This window comes from Athalia rosae, chromosome 3 (assembly GCF_917208135.1).
Source record: "Athalia rosae chromosome 3, iyAthRosa1.1, whole genome shotgun sequence".
Lineage (NCBI taxonomy): Eukaryota > Metazoa > Arthropoda > Insecta > Hymenoptera > Athaliidae > Athalia > Athalia rosae.
In genome coordinates, this window is record NC_064028.1 from 48,805 (window position 1) to 70,978 (window position 22,174).

Consider the following 22,174-nt stretch of genomic DNA (forward strand, 5'->3'; position numbering starts at 1 on the left):
ACCCGTTATGTGGATATGAGAAATGCTCCAGCGAACTTGAGTTTGATCAGATATTGATTTTATTTCCGAGGACACAATTTTTTTTCTTGTAAAAATTTTGTACAGGCCGCAACCTATTCTCCCCCTTTATTCTATTAACATTCCGTCATAATAATGCAGGTATGGGTCTTACCAAAAGTCCTACACCAAGGTATATGTTTATCTACTAAAGCAATAAAGATTCTTGGATGGCAAGTTACGAATAGTTTCGAATCGCGGGTGCTTAGCGGCCCAACAAGCCTGCTCTCAATACTTTTTCTAGATCACCGATAAATTCCGAGAAGCGCTCGCTTTCGCCAAAATCATTAAAGGCTTGTAACCTTGCAGGCTTGGTAGACTTGGCGGTCAGAAATATCTTGACACAACCAGTTCTGAGTTCGTAGCATGCATTTTTATGGGCCCAATGCCACGTGCGACTAACATTGTTTAAGTTGATGTTTGAAAGAGATATTTCTATCAACGAGTCGAGTACGTCCGACATCAGAAATTTATCGGCAAGAATAACGGCGTCCAAGAGCGATTCGATCGGACGTTCGCTGTATGGGCAACCATTGACGGCGAGCAACAAGGTATCAAGACCTTGCTTTGAGGTGTTTTTTAATTTTACCCGACGTCTCCCGGATTCATAGAAGTTTCCTTCGAGCATTGCCGAAAAGAACTCGGACCTCTGGCAAAGTATAGTTCTGTGCGCGTCAACGGTAGTTCCATCATCCAACTCAAACGTAACGGTGGTGGGCTTTAGGTGGTAATCCAAAGTCTTTGAGATGTTAATCCTAGTTGTGGATTGGGTAGGATTTCTATCAACTTCTTGTGGATCAATTTCAAGGGCGTTGGCTAAGCGACAAACGGCGTATACTGCGTTAATGTGCAGATCGTGCGTTCTGTCGGTCAACACGCGAAACAGAAAGGATAAGCCCCGGTGCGTTTTCAACAGAGTTCGGAGCGCGTCTTTTGACTGTATTAAGAATGGAATCGACACCGCTATGACAATTTTATCGGCTTCTTGCCCACGGAGTAAAATTGAAGCAAGTTCTCCCAAGGCGCATCCTGTCTCTGCAAGAGCGCTTAACTGCCTGATGTACTGCTCGGAACCCCGCATAGTTTGCAGTTCAAAGACAAAGCCCTGTTTCATCAATGTCACCAGATACGATCTGTTCCTGAAAAGAAAATAAGTCAGGGTGTCGTAACAAAATAACTATTATGTGTGCACATTCAACTCAACAAAATCTTGCCTGATAATACGAGCTAGTATTCTCGATGCTCGACCATTTTTCGTCACCCGGATATAAGCGATCAGGGGCTGAATGGTAGCGGGGTCTGCAAGCTTGTCCACCGGCTCGTTGGAATGACTCAAACGGCTTAATAGCGTCAAGGTCCACATATGCCTTGCTTGTTTGCTTATCGTCGTTTTACACGTGTTTCCAAAATCATGCCCTTCCACAGGGAATTCCATTACAAAAGAGGAGCAACTTTTTATAGAAGCAGCTTCGTCTTCCAGGTCTACAAAAATCGACGAAAACGGAAAACTGTATTTAATGCAACGAATTCTAGAGTCACGGATGCGGGGATAACACCAAGGGCTATTACGGGAGAGCACCTTCATCATTTTCACCACACTCAGTGTCACTGCACACGGGACTGTAATTTTCTTCAGCGCTGCCGTCCATCTCGTCGATATAGTCCTCAAAAAAGGATGAGAGAGGCGGAGTGCTAGGTGGTGATGAACACATGCTCGTGGCACTTCCCGGACTCCAGTCATCTCGTTTGTAGTCTAGACTGAACCTGCGTTGCCATATTGAATGAAATTACTTGCAACTAGTTGGCGTGTGGAAATAAGCTAGCCTGAAACTTGCCTTACCTTCCGAAATCACTTCTATGGAACTTGACTTCAATTCTTTTGTTAAGAGGACTGCGGGCGCCCCGTTTTTTTGGATGACACCGTTCTATACAATCGTTTGGATCTTCCAATATCATTTCGCGTAAATTTGTAATCAGCACATCCAACAAGCCGTACTTAATCATTATCAGGATACTCTGATCATCGTATATGAATTGGGCAAGGGCGTGAAGCAGCATAGGATGATAACGCCTCTGTCCTTCTTGCTTTAATATGCCCAACATAACTTCTAGACCTATGAGATTAGAATAACTAATGCACATTGCAATAATACTTACGTCTCTAATTTTAGTAAAAGCCGAACTGAAATAAAATTGCGTAGTTTTAGGAACATAGGCTCACCGATAGCTGTTCGAATACGAACACGATTAACAGCTTCTCGGCAAAATAGGCATAAGCTTGCCAACAGCTCCCATAAGAATGGAGTATCTGCAGCTATCGCCGACACGATGAATTCGATAGCTCCCAAGGTTCCCAATACCGGTCGACATTCAGCAATTTGAGAGAGTATGTACAGACATTTTATAGCCATTCGATTTTTTGCTTTGCATTGCTGAACAATACTCTTAAATCCTTCCATGTCTGTTTTACCTCGTAATTGTTCGCTACACCGCGGATCTGATGTCTGAAGAAAGGCACACATTGCTTTGAGACAGACATCGATCAATACCTCTCTGCATTTTTCTTGTTTTCCTTCACCAGCTAGCACAAATATTGTTGTAACCTCACGGAATGTCCCATTCTCTAGAATTTCATCACGACTGCTTTCAAGCACTGACCAAATGTTCCTGCGGCAAAAGAATGTTGGGTCATATAAAGTAGTATTATCTCAATCCCCAGGACTTACCTTATAGCCCTAATTGCTGTAAGCTGAACACTCACAGGTATTTTACAAGATTTGAATAGGTTGGTTATGACCTTAATTATCCCCGACTGATATAGGGCTCTTGCATGCCACTTGCACTCAGCTAGGTTTCCTACAAGTCTACAGGCACGGCATTGGATGCTAGGTGATTTGATGGTTTTCAAAATGCCTGTTACCTTGGTGGCTAAATCCAATCCACGAGCTTGATATAACTGGAACACCATATTGATCAGAATTTGTTCATCAACCAAATATCTTATAAATTTATAATCGGAGCTACCACCTCTTGCCGAACGTAACTCTCCAGGCACATGTTTGCTAGTATGCTCAGTAACAGGTCCAAAATTTTGTAATTATCAGACCCGAGAAGTCCGACAAGAACAGAAATCCCCCCATCTTTTACAAACTGTTTGTGGCATTGTGTATCTTGCTTCAATATAGTCAGCGATATGCAAATGTCGAAATTTGAAGTGGAGTTTAAATTTTTCATCAAGTCGAGAGTCAGCTGATGTGACGAAGCATTGCTCCGTTCGCCTGTGGATGACATTTTTCTAACAATGTCCCCTCAGCGTTATTCTTGACATATTCCTAACATCACAAAAGCTGACCTGTAACCTCGAACATCATTGACACTAATTCATAGACCTCCATGCACTAATTCGACCAGGTTTTCTCTCTACTTTTTTTGCTTTATTTTAAATTCCTTCGTTATCGTTGCACTGATATGTATATGTATGTATACGTCCAGCGGATTATGAACTTTTTAACGCCATGGTCGTAAATGGTCTACCCACGAATGTGGTACTGCGGTAGCAGTGAGCAGTGTGATAAATGTTATTTTTACTTTGTAAACCACGGAAATAAAAATAATGTATTTCCGTGCTGTAAACGTATTCTCTAGTAGTAGAATCACTGATATAGACTACTAGTGGTCTATATCAGTTAGTAGAATCGTCGGGAGTAGCTAGAATTGTACAATTCTACTCTCAACGATAGATAGTTACTCAATGATGTAGTAAGTGCTATATGTATGTGTGGCACAGGGATATGGGATAACCAGCTGTGTAAGCTGGTGTAATTTCCATAAGTCTGTGGGTGTAATCAAGTGAGGGATAAGCGAGAGGTATCAACCTATCAACTGATGATTCGGCGTGGTGGTAATTTTTGGAACCCTGTTGTGTCGTGTTTCTTTACATGCTAGTTCTGGGCGTTACTCGCCAGCTCATGTACCCCCTCTTTGATGCACACAACGAACTCAAGTGTAACTGGTGTAGCTCTGAATTCGTTGTCATATACTTATATAGTTCGAAACGAAAACTCCCATGGAAAACTCCGCTGAACCCATCTACTTTCAACGATTGCACCGACGATTTCACGGTGATTCATAGAATCGTATAGAAGCTAATCGCATTGTTACCAAGCTTCTATACGAAAACTCGAACCGATTTCCTTTACCGTGTCAACAGGCCTTCAGCTATGGATAGCACAGTTTAGTGCTGGTTTAATGGCACAGTAGCACTGGAGTTTTTTAATAGAAAAGTTGAGTCAAACCATACCGTATAATTCTATAGGTGAATGATCATTGTGATGAGCGCTCGTGATGAATGATTAAAAATAGCGATTAAGGGAATGGTGGTCGCGACGAAGATGTAATCCTTCGTGACATGATTGTGATATGACAGCCAAAGTCTGCGTTGCTCTTACTCCTGACTCGCCTGTGACGCGCAATCACTTGCCATCATTTTTCGTCATTTTCGTTGATTCCTATGAACCTGGGAATTCATAACCGGGATTGCGGGCTTCGGCAGTTCGATAGACCGATCCTATACCGATTAATTCTCAAGAGATCGCGAGAACAAGTTGGTCGCGTCGATGGTGCAGCCGAAATATTATTTGAACAGGGGTGTCTCACAACTGCCTAGACGTTCTGCGGGGGTCTCGAGCGATGTACGTGAAAAAAGTGATTTGAAAGAGTTTTCCCGAAAGTGATGAGTGTATTTGGCGATTTTCAACGGGTATGGGTGCAGAGATTCCCAGAAAGCACCCTGCCTGCTGCGTGGGAAGAGGACGTTCGTGCCAACTTAGTCAAGCACAAGCAAAAGGTTTGTCAAATTCTCATGTTCTGCTCATCGTCTCACCTTCCAAGCGATTCTGATCGCTACTTGTGTTTGTCTAATATGACGTAGTCATTGTTAAACGCTTCAGTCTTACTGATTTTTGATTGAATCTCATGTCACCAGTTGGTAAAAGCTGGTGATCCAATATCTGTTTTCAATGTGCTTGACGGAATCATAACCATCTAGTTGATATCAATTCACAAATTGATGAGTGGTTATTGATTTTTCATCCTAGGTCACTACACTGAGGGAAGAACTTGAGAAGGAAGAATTTTATGTGGAGTATTTAGAGAGGCTCCTGGCAGATGTTGAACGTCATAAACAATTACCGAGTAATTCTTGCTTGTTGATTCCGGATGAAATAACAACTGCTGTTGATTCCCAGAATTGTAGCAGTCTTGAAAATTCAGAAAGTAACCCACAAAGTTTGGATAACGTAATCAGCTCAGGGCACAGCAAACCTTCCGCTCCACCGCAACCGGTAAGGGAAGATATAAGCAAGCTCCAGGATAAATGCGTGTCCGAACTAAGTTCGACGTTAAGTTCCTGTAGGCGGCCTAAGAGTGAGATTCCCAGAAGTCCAGAGAGGATACGAGAGCTTAGGAGAAATAGCAATCCAGATATTCTTAGTAACTATGTGACCGTTATCGAAGTGACCGGTAGTACTAAAAAGGACAATAGCCAAGCGCTCACCGAAAACAAGAATGAAAAAGGTGAGGTCACCAAGTTGTTCTTTCCTATTGTTACCGGTCAATCCAATTTCAATTATTTCGCTCGATTCCCAGACTCTTAACTATGATATTATCAAAGCGTTATGGCCCGCAGACTCAAAAAACAGAATAAGCGAAGAAGCTGAAGATGGGGATGCGGAAGCATCGGAGGAGGAGCCTTATTACGACTCGGTAGCTTTAGACCAGACCGGAGAGTACGTTTACATTGATGCACGAGTCCCACCTATTGCTAATAGTAATCGGGTGCCCCTTCGCAGGCCTCCATCCTTGCCTGAATCCCCTGGAAACCAGAGCAATTATGTCAATATCGACTATTTCATACAGTGAGTATTGATAAATAGTTACATGGCTTGTGCTTTGATCATGATAAGCGAATGTGTGCGCAGGCACAGAGCTGCTATGGACAGCGAGGATGAAGAGGGCGCCGGTCCGGCACCACCGATGCTGCTCCGAGCCTTGAGCACTGACAATGAAACGGGAAGTAGCGACGCGGAGCCGCTTAGTTTGAGCGAAGGTAGTTTGGAGTCACCGACCCCTACAACACCACGTAGGCAGGAAAAAGTTGGCGAGCGAGATGATGACCGAACGTCCATGGTCAAATGTATCATTTATTCTGTTGTTGACAGCGAGGCTGTGTACGTCGAGTGTCTCTCCGTGATGCTGCAAGTATGGTCCATCAATGTAGAATTTATCTGCTAGTATCACCACATCTTTATCTGACGCTGGAAAATTGTATTGGTATGTTTTGGGTAGTACATGAAAGCGATCAGAGCAACTCTGACAACTTCACAGCCTGTCATCTCGGAGGAGGAATTTGGCACCATGTTTTATAAAATTCCAGAATTATATGCACTGCATCGGGATTTCTTGGAAGATTTGCGTAAAAAGTCTGAAAATTGGGACTGCCGGACTACTATTGGGGAACATTTCAAGGTGGGTGTGGCACTTCATTGCAGTGGTGGAATTTGCACTTCAGGTTGGGTCTCAAGATGAGCTCAGATAATAATTGAAATGAGTTTTCGCTAGGTGATGGCAAGTAACATTGGCTTGTACGGTGCTTTTTTGCACAACTACGCCCGTGCGACAGATACCGTCCGTCGATGTAGCGCAAGCTCTGCACAGTTTGGGCAAATCACGAAGGATATCAGACTGCGAGGGCTGCCGAAGGGACAGGGACTCTCACTAGAGGATCTCCTGCACAAGCCCGTTGCGCGTGTCCAAAAAAACGCCCTCGTACTTCACGTAAGCGAATGAATTCATCTGATGCCTTGAGATTTATTCGGCCCGAGATTTCAATTAGGATTCGTCCGAGAATATGATGAAAGTCTATTATTTGTCCATTTACCTGAATCACTGAAATTTCAGGATCTCCTCAAGCATACTCCGTCCACTCACGCCGATCACGCCCCTCTCTCCGAGGCTCTGGCGATGACACGACACTTCCTCGATGAGTTTAACATTATTCAAACAAAGTCTATGTTTCCAGTGAGTATCACGTGCAGTCGCCACGCAGAAGTTATTTCTTAGAAACCCTTATGTGTTACACAATGGTATTTTGACTTGTTTTTTAAGAGTCACGACCGTGCCCAGAGAAGGTTGGTGAAAAATTCATTTGTTGTCGAGCTCTCTGACGGTCATCGCAAACTGCGACATCTATTTCTCTTCAATGATGTAATCGCTTGTGCGAAGTACAAGGCATCTGGTAGGGATAAGTTTACATTCGAATTGAAGTGGTACGTGCCCTTGGGCGACGCTCTTGTCTCTGAAGATAATGGGGAACCCCGAGAAGCAAGCCCGGCAAACGTTGTGGCTCTAAGGTGACAAACTGCTCTTACGCCGTGATTAAATGCGGTTCTTATATTACAGCAGCTTCCGTAACGTTTCACTGCTGCATTATGAATTTTTTTTACCGCATCAGATCTCAGGCGTGTACCGTGAGAGATCAAATTTTATGGGAGGAGAAGAATGATGATAAGAGAATCAGGATCGGTAGCAGAGGGTCGGAAAAGAATCGAAAGAAATTGGCAGAACTCGAGGCTCAGTTGGTCCTTGCTTCCCCCAATCTGGTTCTCCGAGTTGCGCAGAAGGGACAACATCGGGCTAATAACTCCTACACCTTCTTTCTTTCAAGCGAATTCGAACGCGCGCAATGGGTGGAAGCGGTCGAGGCATTGCAGCAGGTACGTCGAAAGCAGAGAAGTCAGTTGCGAGTCATACGACTATGAATATCATACGAATAATTGAACAAAATGATGACGACCATTCGACAGGGTGGTCAGCCACCGGGACCATTGCCATTGACGATGTATGAGCTTCAGGCATGGGTCACGGCGTGCCGAACGTATTTACAAACAGATATGGGAAGCTATCTGATGCGTTCAGGGCGAGATGAGAGCCTACTGCTTGGTGATTTGCACATAACTTTGCTTGGTTTGACTCCGCCTGGACTGGACAGGGCTGGGGATCTTTACATAACCGTTGAGGTCGACAGCTACGGCCACTATTTCAAACGAGCGAAAAGCCGTGCCGCAAGGGGACAAGCACCGACTTGGGGTAAGCCTTGTTAGTAGATTACGAACAACCAGCCTGCCGTATGAGAGGAAATTTTTTTGTATCTCTACCAACTAATTCTTCCACATCCGCAGGCGAGACGTTCGTCGTTGAACTGGAAGGAAGTCAAAATGTGCGGATCTTGCTCTACGAAGAATGTGGTTCACGAGCCGTACTTAGAGGCAAATGCACCCAACGGCTCAGCAGGTCCTGGCTGCAGTCGGAACAGGTTGAAAGAGCTCTTGGTCTCGGTCCAGCAACGCTCGACGTCACCTTCAGATTCGTTCCTAGTGAAGTCACCCTGAGACGAGTACCGTCGGCCAAACCTCAGGGGTTGTTCGGCGCCAAGATTCAACAAGTTTGCAAGTCAGTTTATACATAGCATTCGAGCAGCATGGAGAGCGAATAGCAAAGTATTCCCCGATGTCCGTCGATCTTTGACGATAAATCATAACCGTTGATCCTTCTCCCCCTCTTTTGATTTCAGACGCGAAAAACGCGATGTTCCGTTCATAGTCACCGCATGCGTCCGCGAAGTGGAAAGACGGGGTGTCGGCGAGGTAGGACTATACAGAGTTTCCGGCTCTGCTTCGGACTTGGCGAAACTCCGAAAATCATTCGAGAGTAACGCATACGAGGCCGAACAACTTCTCAAAGAGGTAAGCGCCGTCGCACACCTCCTCGCGGGGCAATTTTCTAACCGAAACACAATTTCTAGGTAGACGTTCACTCCGTCACCGGCGTACTGAAGCTTTACCTACGTGAAATGCCAGAGGCATTGTTCACCGATGCCCTTTATCCCGCATTCCTGGAGGCATTTCAATCCGGTGAGCTGTCGCGGAGTATAGCTCTTAAGAGGGTCCACGAGAGCCTGCCGCCGATCAATAAAGCTGTCATAGACTTTTTATTGGCCCATCTTATACGTGTGAACAAGCATGAGGCGCAGAACAAGATGTCGCTTCACAACCTAGCCACCGTCTTTGGGCCCACCCTTTTGCGACCAGGAACCCATTCTCGCGCGGATCCGAAAAATCGGGATCTTCTTGCCGCCGGAACCGTCGACGTGATGGCACAGGCCGGTATATTATATTGTTTCCTACAAACCCATCTCTAACAACACCTAGTCCATACTCTTGCGTTGCCAGAGCAACACACTGGTTTGCACAGGGTATTAGGCCGATGGTATAGCTACAGCGCCAAACGGCGCTGATCGCCTTCATTTGACTTTACCAGATAAACACACATTTTGACGAAATGGCCATGAATTCTACCGGCGTGCTATATTGCGACGATCTATATTTTTTACTGTGAAATTTTTCAGGAAATTCCCGACTGTTATTATGCGTGTACGTACCCATAATTGTTCCTTCGTATTTCGACAGCTTTTATACATATTATATTCGTCAAAGATGACATACAGAGCTGCCCCACGGCGGGAACGATATTTTGTAACTCAAGTTCTCAGGCAGCTATATTCCATATCGGTGTACGTACGTAATCAGTCAACGGTGTACGAGCCATATCTCGAATAAATTCTTGACCACCTACTTGACATCGGTGTAGCGTATCGAAAGTAAAAGCGGAACGGGTCGCCGTGCTTGAGATTGACTAAAAAAAGGCTAGCGGTACGGTATGCATTCGATTTTTTTCCTCAAATTTTGTATCAACTGAATGCATTTCCCGATTTTGTAACATTTTGTATACTTAGGTATGTACCGACAACGATGTAGTAATGGTCCTATTACTACATTGTTGTACCGACATACGTATGTACATGTACATTATACATACCGCTCCATATTCACAACTCGCTTTCAGCTGTAAAAAAGTGTCCGACTAGATTTTTTCCCTCACAGAAAGTTGAACGTATAAAAAAACTAGTTGTACACTTTTAGCCCTAGAAGTAATTTGTAAATACGGACCACCATGTTTAAGTAGGTGTAACGTAGTACGTATGTATGTACGTACGTACGTTGTACGTACATACGTATACACCAACCTTAAACATCGCACCATCGCGGTGTGTTCGAGTTATTTATGCCTCCCAACCACTGATATATCAGTGCTCCCAACGTTCACTACTTGCTATCGTTGCTCGATACTACGTAAATGAACACCTTACAAATGCGACAAAACATTTTAGTTGTATATACCTATACGTGTATCACACCTTTATACCTATCTATATTATGATATCAGTAAACATGATTTATTATAATCTTTTCAAGGACACTTGCTTATTTTAGATGGTCCTATGTCGGATCGTCCAGCTTTTTCGCATCTAATTTTCCATTCCACCGAGTAAACATAATCATACCCAAAAGCTCCAAAACTTCCCTTGGGCAAGCCTTAACTTTGTTTCGTTCGACTATGGTAAAGTGCTCTCCCTTGACGCACCGCTCGGGGGAACGAGTAGAAAGCTTTGCAGAAAGCGTAAAGCTAAAGAATCTTGGAATTTCCTAACAGCGTGAAACGCATTCTATGTCAAAGGCCAAACTTAAATGTCTCCGGGCGTATTCACTTTTGCGGAATAAAGAAGCAAACACGTCCGAATTATCCGAGTTCAGGATATCAATCGGAGATTATGGATTTCGCCGGAAATATCAATTTGCGCGGTCACGGTTCAATGTTCTCGCACGAGGGACTTGATTCAACCATTAACGTGTAATCGTATAGTTTTAATGTCTAGTAATTATGTCTGTACAGGTATTGATACGAAACAGAGCTTTCGCACGACAGATCGTGAGATTTGAATTTATTTTTCATCCATAACATCAATTTGTCCATAAATTTCGCGAATCAGCGTCTGGAGCACTAAGAATACAGATGTGTACATGTATACATGTGTATGTATGTATATTATATGTATATATATGTATATATATACACATATATAGCTATAAACTTTAATTATGATAGATATAAACATGTATAAGCGAGCTGTCGCGGATTAGTCAGCCGGAAAATTTACCGATTGTCAAACTGGAAAGAGATTGTATCGTAGGATCGACAAGATTGGTCGTTACCATTTTTCTCAAAGCCCAAATTACTCGACTCGATTGATCTTAGGCCAAGGTTTTTCACATCGCGTTATCGTCGGTACCTGGACAGTCACGAGCTGGGGGTGTTAATGGCGAACGGATGGAGGTAGGAGCTGCGTTCTCCCAGAGACCAGGAAGCCGCGAACCGTCCGAGGCGTTGCACTGCATAGCTGATACCACAGTAATGCATCGTTACTCGTATACTCGTACGGCGAGAAAATTTCATTCACCCTAATTGTAAACGATATAATTTATACACGGCTACGTATCGTATGTATACCTAGTGGAGCGGCTGTGTAGAGATCGTGCAACGCGGCTACTCGGACCTTGTTCCATTCGATGCTCCGGTAATTTTCCGATATCCCCTTCCCGTTCGACGTTGGTTGGTTCTCCCAGTCTCGCATGTAACGAAAGTATGTTCTCAGAGCGTCGCTGCTGATCGCACTTTTGCAGACCTGTTAAATATACCGTGTAGCATTGCAGGTACAACGTACGACATAGCAGGGATAGATAGGAATGCTATTGTCCTATATTAGGTAGTTTCACGGATTTTGTCAGGAATTCGAACGAACCTCAAGCCTCGTGCTCGGATAGTAATGCACGTAATTGACGCACATTTCGTCGGATATTGAAAATCCGCCCAGGGTGATGTTTCTTTTGCCCAAGCTCTTGTACGTGCACGTCGTTATCAAAGAATCTCCCTGCGAACAACGGGGGAAAGATACCGAATCAGTCGCACCGTCGACAAGCGCGGAATTCGAGGTAGGAATCCCCCAGAAAAATACGACGCCCCGGGGCAATTCAATGAAGAAGTTTCTCACCGGCAATACGGTGACGTGCTTCGGGAGAAGCCGGATCTCCTGAAAATGCGTAGAGTAGTGATTGTCCTGATTGAGAATCGGCAGTTCGAATCCATCTCTGACGTGGCGAGTCGCCACTTTGGTACCAAGCAAATGCGTGTGCAGTTGCGATCCGAATATCCTTATGCCGTCGCGCGGTAGTCCCACACCCGTACATTCGGCGACGCAGTGACCGGTCAGTGTGAATGCTTCCTATACCAACGCGACACAGCTCAATGTTTCGTTACTATCCCTTGTTCGCAGGATCCTCTGGACGCCTGATCGTGGAGTACGTACGTACGCACGCACGCACGCACGCACGCACGCACGCACGCACGTACACGGTACAAGGGCAACTCACCTGTTCCGCGGGTATAGCCATCTTGTCCGTATACTCGAGTCCGAGTTCTATAACGCCAGCGTCGTACCTGCGCAAAGTCTTGGTCAGGAGAAACTGGACCCCCGAAGAGTCCACCTGGCCCACGCGTAGCTCGGGGTTGTTGTAATGAATCTCGAGCATCACATACCGGTTGAATTTCTCCCCGCCTATCGGCAGCCCCGCCTCCTCGGGGTAGACGAACGCGTCCGCTCCCATCGCCCATGCCGCCAAAACCTTTTGACACACCTGCGGCATCGTGTACGAACGTACGAGTATGAAATCGGGACTTGATCGAGAATCGAAATAAATGTCGAACGGGCATACGAGCGCGGACGCTCGTACGCTCTCGCTCGCTCGTCTCGTTTGCCCCGTTGGCGTCTACGCTGCTCGACGAGCGTGGGAGGTGAGTCTCGACCTAACGAATCCAAATACCTGGGTTTCTTTCGGGCGATCGGCATGGTCGCAGGGTCCGCTGTACAAAGGGATGGATCTGTCGGCGGGACCGGCGCAGTGAAATACCTCCATATGATGTACCAGGTGTTCGTTACCCGGCTGGACGAGCGGTCCGAATCGGAGGACGTGGTGTCTACGCGATTCGTTTTACGGGAGTGGAGATGGCGACGGACACGGGAAACGCCATCGGAAACAGCAACAACGATTCGCTCAAATGTATTTTTCACGATATACAGTTTCGAGTTGCCTATCCGCGGCGCATTCCACTTGCTACCGTACCTGTCCGTCAGAGAGAATGGGAGCTCGTGCACGTGACACCAGTATGTCGTTTCAACGTTTGGAACGTGAACCCGGTTCGTTACAAGCTCCAGTTTCCAGGTATCTCGGGGTACGGACGACTCTCGGGGCACTACCTTGGGTAACTGCGCTCTCGCCATCCCGGCAACTTTTGCATCGGACGTTCGGAGACCGGCGATCGTGTACAAGGGTCCGTCGCCCCTCAGCCACACAATGTGCGTCGTCCCATCCTGAGGGTGTGAAAAATAGATCACAAGGAAGGATCGATCCCAATCTGCACGCTATAGATATCGGTATAGGATAGAAACAGAAATAAGAAAAACAGCGGATACTTGGATTACGTAGTCCTCGCTGTCGCAAGTGTCGAATTTTCTCGAGTAGGAGAATTTGGTAACATTTCCACGTTTCGTCCACAGAAAATTGTTGCAATCCTGCTGTTGATCGACGTGCAGTTCCCCGTCACCGTCAGCCCAGACGTCCTATAGGATCAAGAGTACAGCGAATAGGATCAAGTGTCGCGCCAAACGATCGTCTACACACGCACACGCTACACCGCTGCCGGCTACCCCGCGTATCGCATCTGCCCATCATTTCGCTCGTCTTCGCGGCAATGAGTGAATACCCGCTGCCGTCGGATTCCTATCGTACGTACGTACGTACGTACGTTCGCGAAGGTAGAGCGGTATGTATGTACAGCTGTGCAACGGACACTGTACCTACACAGCTATAGTATATACCGAAGCGGGAGCGCGTTCGCGTAACCCTGTATTCCCCAATACTCATTTTTGAGCTCGTCGCACAAACTACTTGTACAAAATCCGTGGTTATCGATGACGCGATATCGTAAGGGGTATCTCGAGTAAAGCACAATTATACCTTATACCCGCATATCTACGTGCAATTAGGCTTAAAGGTGCTACGGGTGGCGCACGCTTCTATCTCTGGTTCGGCTATTTCCGAAATCGCGATCGGCCGTTCCCCCGAGTTCGCTGTAGCAATAGGAATATATTTTGTTACTTGTCGTGACCTCTGACGAAGGAACTTGACCCCGAAATTGCGGTACCGCGTTATAGATTTTACCAGTATGTAGCATGTAGCTATAGACGTGTTATATACTTGTAGTTGGACATCACTGTGCCAGCCGATCCACAGAATGCAATAATCCGCTGGCTTCGTTTCCCCGTAATCGGAAAATCCAACGGCGAACCAAGCGCTTTCATCCCCGACGTAGTGAACCTCTGCCGTGATCCTTTCGTCCGTCGATTCGGCCCTGAAAATTTACGCACACGATAATCAAGTTACGTTGGTGTAACCGCTCTACGCAAAATCTCCGATCTATCGCGAACCTCCAGTAAAAGGTGGACTCGGAACCCAGAGGCACCGAATGCACTCTGTCATCCTTCGTCCCGTTGGTCGTCGCTGCGACGGCCTCGCCGATCGCGAGATCACCGTCGTGCAAGGACAGCGAAAAAGCCAAGCCAATCTTTCCAGCGATGAGAAAGAGCGAGACAATTTTCATGATGAATGTATCCCTCGTAACCGATCGACTGGGTATACAACGGAATGTCCGGTTCCTCCCAACTGCGATCTTGAAGAATTTCTCAAAGAATTGAGAGAAATGTTGGAATCCGAGTCCGGTGTCGCACCAGGTGTACCGCGGTCCGGCTTCGGCGGAGATCGTATCCTGCACAGGCGTCGGAAACGGCGCCCCGTCGCATCCGGTACAGACGAGGTTCGGATCGAGACTCCTCGCGATACCTCGCGCTCCGACTACCAGAAGTCTTCCGCCGAACAATACGATATAAGACGACGCGACGAATGCAGGGACGCCTGCGCGAGTATCGCACAAAAAATTCCCATTCCCCAATCCCGATAATCTCTCCTGGTATGTACACACGTATTTTATTTCTCTATATTATCGAGGTGGTGCTTCCTTGGGTCATTTTTGAATTTTGTTGCTCCCCATAGCTCGTGTGTCCGCGGATAAATAAAAGGAAATGCCGGCGAAAGCTCGTGGAGTTGGTACTGCGGCAGCTCACTCGAAATTCCAAGCCGACCCCCAACACCTGCGAATTATTTTCCCATTTCAATAACATGCGGCTTTTGAGACTTGACCGTGATTTCTTTGTTTCCATTCGGTGTATTCCACTTTGATCGTTCGTTTAACGGAACGAGAAAACGGTATATCGAAATCTGGATAACTCTTACTCTTCAATGCATCCTGCCCCGGTCCCCCCTTAACCCGTTAGCTATTATTGCGAGTAAGTTGCGATCGCATACACCGACAAGTCTCAAATTTGTACGTCTCGCGTGATAATCAAGGTGATAATCAATGCGAATCGACGGCGGGGTGTGAAAATGTATCGCCGGGACGTACTTGGCGATCTCCCGTAATCCCCGCCGGCTCAAGTCCCCGACTAACTGCTGCAACAGCAGATAATGATACAGTCGGTGAGAATCGGTTGTATATGTACAGCGAACGCGCGATTATAATACGGATTAAACGTTAAGTGAGGCGCAAACGAGACGCGCGACTACCTACCTATAAAATGGGTTCTCGTTGAAAGATTGCCGCGGGGGATGTACGAGCGTACGACCCGACGATCAGAGACGACGATATAATAGAGGCTGCCGCGAATTCCTACAAGGGCGAGCCGATATTGCATTCTTTTCCCAGGGGCGCCGTTTGCGGTGCCGCAATCATCGAATACCTCCATTATGAGTTCCGGCGTATAAATTATATCGAATACGCAGAGGTCTCGACGCCGCAGATCCACTCTTTCCTCGCACGATAATGCAAAAATGAAATTCCAAGAACTCCGAATCGCAAAATCGTCGCTATCCCGTATCTCGCTTCGGCATTGCTCCGTTGACTACGGTGGTGTGCGACCGGACACTTGTCTTTCAACGTCATAAGCTCGTGCCGTAATTATCACTGGAACAACATAAAAAAAATCATCAAACGGGGTATCATGATACGACAACGATGCGATACGACGGTACAATGTATGATATGTGTCGTATATGCACGTATGCATACGTACCGTGTGTACGAATGTGAAATCATGTTGCGTTGCGTATGAACGGGTATAAAGTCTGGGCATACGGTATCAGATAACACAACGTCGATGTATCATCGTTGTAAATACACACGATGAAGCTATATCCCGGTCTGCGTCAAAGTCACCACGGGTTAGCCAGACTTCGGGTGCTTCGGATTGACTGGCAAGGTTGAAGACGCTCGATTCCTCGAGGTATACGCATACGTGTATCATGTGAGACGGGTATACTTGTACTACGTATGTACATACGTACGTTGTCATTGATGGAGCAACGGCCGCATGTTTGTGAAAAAAAATCCAATTTGCCTCGTCTAGCGATCGCCCGCAGATGTATGTACCGTACGTACCGTACGTACGAGTTTTGCATCGGTCCGCGATCGAGCACCGATTGACCAACGGTCGTTGTCCCACGAGGTCCGCACTTTCGTCGAACCCACTTTGACGGCGACTGCATACGGCGGACACGTATATTCCGCATTCGTATACATGCGAATACACAATAAAATCCCATCGAGAGTAGAATAATCGTCTATTTCGAACGATAGTCGATAGTATTATCGTAGACATCGTATACATATGCTTCAAGGCGTACACGTATTATGTCACACGTAGCACGTACGTACGTACGTACGGTGTACCGTGTGTACTGTGTCGGAGTTGTTTACGAATATTACCACGATACCGTACCGATACCCTACTCCTACTCCTACTATGTAGTTTACTTGATAAATTTTGGAAGAGTTGTTGGAAGGCGCGAAGGTCGATCGGCGTCGCTGCGAAGAAAAATCGGGGGACGTGACGTCGGACGACGTCGGTCGGCCGGCTGCTCGCGGGAGGGACTAGATACATGTATAGTAACTTATTGGGTGTAATGTTGCGGCAAAGTGGGGGAAGGGGCGGGGGGGGGGGGGGAGAGAGGAGGGAGTAGGGACGGTGCGCGAGGCTCGTGACTCCGAAGTAGGGGTCCTCAGTGTCGGAGCAACTGGTCCACGGTCGAAGGTGTAACGCGCGACTGTCTTCTGCGAGGAATGTGATCGCTATATGTATGTGTCGTTTGATCGTACTCGTCTACGCGCCATACCAGAAAAAGCCACCACTCCTTACCGGGGTAAGAAAATAACATTGTCGTTTCCTCGCAATTAACTTTCTCATCCCGCATCACGTCTGCGGCAATTATACCTACAATTGTATACACACGGTATTACTATACGTTTGTATGCGGGTATACGGTACGATGATAACTTCGTCCTAGATCGAATTGAATCATTGCTGTCGCCGATCGGCCGCCTCGACAACATCGCAACGCGGCTGATTACGGTAGCCACCATTTTATTCACCATCGTAGATGTGCGAGGTTTCAACTCCGTTCAAAAAGTTCGGAGAACAAACAAGTTCGTTATTCTGGCCTACGCGTAATCCCTGGTTGAAGTTACGTTACCAAGTCGCGTTTAGGGCTACTCATCCCGCAGCTAAACCAACGATTCAATATCGAATGTGAACCTATAACGCTCGTTCGCGCTACGAATCGTTGCAACGATCGGTGAAGAAAAGTGGATAACGTCACGATGTCACGATCGGGCGGACTACCGTGCTTCCTCGTGTCCCACCACCGCGAGACTCGCGTCGTCACTTTGGGTATTTTGACGGTGCCGTTTTAGCCGAACGTCCGTAAAACACGAGATATTTCACGATTCGCCGACGTCGAGCCTGCAGTCACGTTCCTCACGGTCCGTAACGTAGACGTACAAACATTCGCAGAGCGGGCTTTGCCTAGGTATTATGTACATACGTACGTACTTGCATACATCCACGATTCGCCACGCGTCGATGTCTCTGGTGGGCTTACCTACGAGACCGGGTAATACGCATCGTATACAAATATTCCCCGGACCGCAAGCAGCAACTGAACATTATGCTATCGCAGCGGTTGTTGAAAGTACATACGTACCATTTGCAGTCCATTCGCCGCTCTTGACGAGTTTTTTGTGCAGGTGCTCACTATATCGTCGTGCACGCGTATGAAGAGCTGCGGTATCCACCGGGGAATATACCTGGATGTGATTTATAGTCGTTGTCGGTGTACACGGCTACGTCGTATGGTATATCCTAAATATATATTCGTATGTATCTACGCGCGAATAGATGCATGTTATACGGTGTACATTTACAGCAATTATAATAGTAGTATACCTGTGTGTGCGATAAGTAAAATGGTATTTGGGCTAACAAAATATATTTTGTTCTGTACAAATAGAAGTGTACAGCTCGGCAGACGATTATACATTCCTTTGTATGTGAGTACGCGTATTGCACTTTGATGTTATTATCACAAACTATGGCCGTGGAATCACCGCCGCGCCGTGCTACCCGGGTTCTCGAATTATGATTTGTTACCGACGCGATGTCTCGTAATAAATACTGCAAGTTCGGATAGTTCGTTTAGGGCATTGCATTCATAAATGTCGAGCAATTAGGCACCTGATAATCAATGAACTCAATGACCTGATACTCGTTTACTCCTTCCTCATGCATCGCAGAGAGAATAAAAGGGACCACAGAGGCAACTTCGCAGCAGAAGAGGCCGAGGCTGGGCGTTGGAGTTTGTAATCGATGGGTTGAGAACGCGGTATTGGATTTTTTTTTTTTTGTTTCTTTGGGACCGAGGTGTGTTGCTTATACTAATGAGCCATGCTGAAGGTGGTAGGCGCCTCGTGGCTGCAAACTCGCATTTCCACCTACATTCTAGTCGCCGTCGCCCTTCTGGGCATAGGCGCTATCATCCTCGGCGAGTTTGGACGGTGAGTTCCCGGACGCATCTCCGTAATTATTATATTATATCGGTACAATATACCCCTAGGTAATAAACATACCTGCCTACTCGGACTTCTCTTATAATACGCGATATGCTCTCTTTTCATTCGAAATTTACAACGAGTACTATACGAATTGTCTTGCAGTGTTGAGAACGATGGGACATACGCGGCAACTGTTACCTGGAAACACAACGGAGGATATAGGATCGATTTTTGGGGGCAGGGAAACGATTTGAACGCTGTTCCATCGGGTGCTGCCCGTGCCTATTATAAAACTGAAATTCATCGTACGGGGTAGATCGACATTTTAGTCCGTAATAAGTTAATAACTGCATCGATCGCTTTAGTTACGACTCGATACCTATGCCAATACTTACGATCAACCGCTGTTCATTGTTTGCAGCTGGTCCGTAATAGAAATTGAATCCTCCGACGAATATCCAGACACGGTGCAGGCGTATTCTGCAGGGCTTCTGGAGGGAAGCTTGACCTGGCAGCTGATTCATCATCATTGGCACAATACCATCGGAGAACCCTGTGCTGCAAGAAAGTGGAAGTCGACCTGCGCCAAGATTCGGCAACAACTCGTAGACAATTCACGGTACAACAGGGAACGGGCTGACATCGGGGCAGCGCAAGATCCCTACTGGCACATGGTCGGCTTCCTAAATTTTTACCGCGGCAAACCACTGCCATGATTATAATAATTACAAATTTCACGATACAAGACTATCTGCCGTGTCAATGGTATGTTTAATGAAAATAATTTGCGAATCTCACGCCAATGTCATAAACGTATAGATCCGGTTATTCTACGCTCAACTCGATGGCATGGAAGCTGGGTGGAGATTCGCGGTCCGACGTAGCAGACGGTCGGTAGAAATTGAACCCGAGGATTTCCTTTGGCTCGCTATGGCGTCGGACGTACCATGGCTCAACAACGCGACTCGCGATTACGAAATGCGCGCAGCATCGGCGGGGATGACGTTTCTGAAATTTCTCAACAAACCCAACGGGGATCCATTCCTTACGTTAGCGCATAACACCGCCGCACCGTAAGTAATTCGTATATATCTGCCGATTAAAATTTAAAGCACGACTTCTGCAAATGTAGGTGTTGATAATTCTGCCGAATTCAAGGGAGTGATAGATTGTGCTTGAAAAGGTAATTTAATGTAAACAACCCATGGTCGGAGGCGTCGCGTTCAGGCGCTACAGGGCATCGAAGGTCGCAGATAAAGAGCTCGGTCGTTGGCAATCCAACGCGCCTTGCCTACTTGGAAACTGTAATACGCTCACAATTCGAAAGACGAAGGCTTCAGGCTGTGGTTCTATTGTTCGGGTACTACTTGTTAATTTTTCAGTTTTCAATTATTGTAGAAAATCAACACAATTGTCGGCGATCGGGCGTTTAAGGGGTTATACCTAGTTGCTAGCTCAAAAAAACGCGTTTCCCCCGTAGCGTCTGAGCGCGACGTCTCCGACCGTGGGTTGTTCATCTTAAATTACTTTTTCAAGTACAGTCTATCACTCTTTTTTAAGTTTGGTGGAATTATTTATTAATACCCTTTATATTCGTTCGACTCCAGTTTTCGTACATGTATAGTCGTACGTATAGATACAGGGGTGAAACTCTATCTTCATTACAGATTCGCAAAAATGCTGAGGCTACTCAAGAGGTACGACCTGGCGTACCACATCTCTTCGAGTGTTGGCGCCAAATCGGTACCCGGTCGTTCTGTCGTGATGCCCTCGTACCCAGGAGCGTTGTCGTCTCAGGACGAATATTACGCAGTTGAGGGCGTGGGTCGCGAACTCCTCGTAGCTGGAACACCTTTGACGATCGATGATCGCGAATGGCGTGGTAGAGGAAATCCCAGAGATCAGGTGAGTCGAGAACGGCGAGATACTGGTAGTACTTGTTCACGAATGGATAAATAAATGAATCTCATTTAAATTCCTTACTTCTCAAATATGATTCGTTTGACATATGTGCAGCGGGTACCCTTAGCCGCTCGGGTCATGACGGCGAATCGCCTTGCTATCGATGGCCGCTCATGGGCACGTCTTCTTGCGCTTTACAACAGCGGTAGCGCGAGTCGTCAGTGGTTAACCGTTGATCCACGTATAAACTCAGTCTGGCTCGTCGAACAGGTTCCGGGTATGACTCACGCTGTCGACTATTCCAAGGATTTGGACAACGTCGGGTTCGTGTCTTGCACCGGGACGCCGGTGTCCAATGAAATCCGAAAGGTTACCGGAACCTTACGCGACGTTGCTTTGGCGAGGAGTGCCGAGATTTCAAGGCGGCAAATGAACGTCACCACCCCGGAGGGTGTCACCGATATGATGCGAGCACATGCAGCGCTTTTGAAGCCCCGGATTGTTGCTGAAAATTTCACCGTCACCAGCGGCTTAGATTTGGTTCTCCTGCTGTCTTTCAGAGGCGACCTCGACAAACATCCGTTGCCCGTCGGTGTTATCGATACTAAAATTATGACGGCTGGTCTAAACGGAATTGAAACATTCAAGGCTAATTCGGGACCGACTTTTTCGGATAAAATCCCTCCGTTCAATTGGACTGAAACCTTTCCAAACCAGCCACATTGCGGACAGCCAGATGCTTTCAACTTTGGTATTGTCACACCAAATTGGGTTTGGATCTGATCAAGTTAAAATTATTCAGTTTTCTTCGATGCCATTCTATGAAAATATCTCTCTACTTCGTCTCAGTAACATAACTTCTGTAAGTCACATTTAAGGCATATATTCTGTGGAAACATTTTGTAACACATCTGTACGTACCTATTGTAGCATCGTTGCGCTCATGTTGATTCCTATTCTGAACGACCCCACTTCTTAATTAGAGATAAACGTTACTGTGAGTGTCTGCGAGTCTACAAATACAGGTATTATCCTAGTTTGTCATCATAATTGATTCACGAGTAACTGACCTAAGTGGCTCGATCAAATCGAAGTTACAACCATTGATATAAACAAATAAAACACCTACGGGTCTTTAATTATTTTTTCTCGCTACCCATTAAACTTCCCTTGTTCGGGCAACGAACGCTTCCCATAGTATTAAGTC

At 46.3% G+C, this 22,174-nt stretch overlaps 4 protein-coding genes across 9 annotated transcripts; 2 read left to right on the forward strand and 2 right to left on the reverse strand.

Annotated features, from left to right (window-relative positions):
- Positions 1-36: 36 nt before the first annotated feature.
- On the reverse strand, positions 37-3,782 carry LOC105685612 (armadillo repeat-containing protein 5). Of its 2 annotated transcripts, none has more exons than XM_012399874.3 (7): positions 3,085-3,782; positions 2,784-3,013; positions 2,279-2,724; positions 1,898-2,171; positions 1,637-1,821; positions 1,272-1,539; positions 37-1,190 (listed from the first exon to the last, which is right to left on the reverse strand). In XM_012399874.3, the coding sequence occupies exons 1-7, from the start codon at positions 3,346-3,348 to the stop codon at positions 263-265; spliced, it is 2,595 nt and encodes an 864-aa protein (XP_012255297.2). In that variant the 5' UTR covers positions 3,349-3,782; the 3' UTR covers positions 37-262. The 2 variants fall into 2 exon arrangements, with proteins under 2 accessions (XP_012255297.2, XP_012255296.2); XM_012399873.3 differs by having other exon boundaries at positions 37-1,196.
- Positions 3,783-4,102: 320 nt separating this feature from the next.
- Positions 4,103-10,429, forward strand: LOC105685626 (active breakpoint cluster region-related protein). Of its 2 annotated transcripts, none has more exons than XM_012399894.3 (13): positions 4,103-4,903; positions 5,154-5,631; positions 5,729-5,972; positions 6,036-6,315; positions 6,403-6,582; positions 6,676-6,891; positions 7,015-7,134; positions 7,222-7,466; positions 7,568-7,829; positions 7,920-8,202; positions 8,295-8,565; positions 8,687-8,858; positions 8,918-10,429. In XM_012399894.3, exons 1-13 carry the CDS (start codon positions 4,790-4,792, stop codon positions 9,311-9,313), a joined length of 3,261 nt encoding a protein of 1,086 aa, XP_012255317.2. In that variant the 5' UTR covers positions 4,103-4,789; the 3' UTR covers positions 9,314-10,429. The 2 variants fall into 2 exon arrangements, with proteins under 2 accessions (XP_012255317.2, XP_048507687.1); XM_048651730.1 differs by having other exon boundaries at positions 4,105-4,903; positions 5,744-5,972.
- A 508-nt stretch (positions 10,430-10,937) lies between these two features.
- LOC105685648 (tyramine beta-hydroxylase) lies at positions 10,938-17,093 on the reverse strand. Of its 4 annotated transcripts, none has more exons than XM_048651741.1 (13): positions 16,253-17,093; positions 15,751-16,143; positions 15,417-15,629; positions 14,555-15,274; positions 14,325-14,478; positions 13,541-13,687; positions 13,191-13,438; positions 12,891-13,044; positions 12,441-12,704; positions 12,062-12,292; positions 11,813-11,941; positions 11,521-11,695; positions 10,938-11,410 (listed from the first exon to the last, which is right to left on the reverse strand). In XM_048651741.1, exons 4-13 carry the CDS (start codon positions 14,725-14,727, stop codon positions 11,280-11,282), a joined length of 1,806 nt encoding a protein of 601 aa, XP_048507698.1. In that variant the 5' UTR covers positions 14,728-15,274; positions 15,417-15,629; positions 15,751-16,143; positions 16,253-17,093; the 3' UTR covers positions 10,938-11,279. The 4 variants fall into 4 exon arrangements, with proteins under 4 accessions (XP_048507698.1, XP_012255360.2, XP_048507697.1 ...); XM_012399937.3 differs by having other exon boundaries at positions 15,417-15,632; XM_048651740.1 differs by lacking the exon at positions 15,417-15,629.
- Positions 17,094-17,221: 128 nt separating this feature from the next.
- On the forward strand, positions 17,222-22,111 carry LOC105685476 (putative phospholipase B-like lamina ancestor). Its single transcript, XM_012399587.3, has 8 exons — positions 17,222-17,378; positions 18,808-18,896; positions 18,968-19,068; positions 19,228-19,377; positions 19,487-19,739; positions 19,885-20,138; positions 20,733-20,970; positions 21,082-22,111. The coding sequence occupies exons 1-8, from the start codon at positions 17,312-17,314 to the stop codon at positions 21,748-21,750; spliced, it is 1,821 nt and encodes a 606-aa protein (XP_012255010.2). The 5' UTR covers positions 17,222-17,311; the 3' UTR covers positions 21,751-22,111.
- Positions 22,112-22,174: the final 63 nt, after the last annotated feature.

Bases quoted from the DNA above. Each gene is read 5' to 3' on its own strand.
- LOC105685648 (XM_048651740.1), bottom strand. From the start codon at position 14,727: ATGAAAATTGTCTCGCTCTTTCTCATCGCTGGAAAGATTGGCTTGGCT. The intron at 11,942-12,061 runs GTGAGAAACTTC...CGTTGTTCGCAG, and splicing joins AGCACGTCACCGTATTGCCG to GGAGATTCTTTGATAACGAC. The intron at 11,696-11,812 runs GTTCGTTCGAAT...TATATTTAACAG, and splicing joins ATCCGAGCACGAGGCTTGAG to GTCTGCAAAAGTGCGATCAG.
- LOC105685626 (XM_012399894.3), top strand. From the start codon at position 4,790: ATGAGTGTATTTGGCGATTTTCAACGGGTATGGGTGCAGAGATTCCCA. The intron at 6,583-6,675 runs GTGGGTGTGGCA...AGTTTTCGCTAG, and splicing joins CTATTGGGGAACATTTCAAG to GTGATGGCAAGTAACATTGG. The intron at 8,859-8,917 runs GTAAGCGCCGTC...CACAATTTCTAG, and splicing joins CCGAACAACTTCTCAAAGAG to GTAGACGTTCACTCCGTCAC.
- LOC105685476 (XM_012399587.3), top strand. From the start codon at position 17,312: ATGTATGTGTCGTTTGATCGTACTCGTCTACGCGCCATACCAGAAAAA. The intron at 18,897-18,967 runs GTATTGGATTTT...GCCATGCTGAAG, and splicing joins ATCGATGGGTTGAGAACGCG to GTGGTAGGCGCCTCGTGGCT. The intron at 19,069-19,227 runs GTGAGTTCCCGG...ATTGTCTTGCAG, and splicing joins ATCCTCGGCGAGTTTGGACG to TGTTGAGAACGATGGGACAT.
- LOC105685612 (XM_012399873.3), bottom strand. From the start codon at position 3,348: ATGTCATCCACAGGCGAACGGAGCAATGCTTCGTCACATCAGCTGACT. The intron at 3,014-3,084 runs GTGGTAGCTCCG...ATGGTGTTCCAG, and splicing joins AGAGTTACGTTCGGCAAGAG to TTATATCAAGCTCGTGGATT. The intron at 1,822-1,897 runs GTAAGGCAAGTT...ATGGCAACGCAG, and splicing joins CATAGAAGTGATTTCGGAAG to GTTCAGTCTAGACTACAAAC.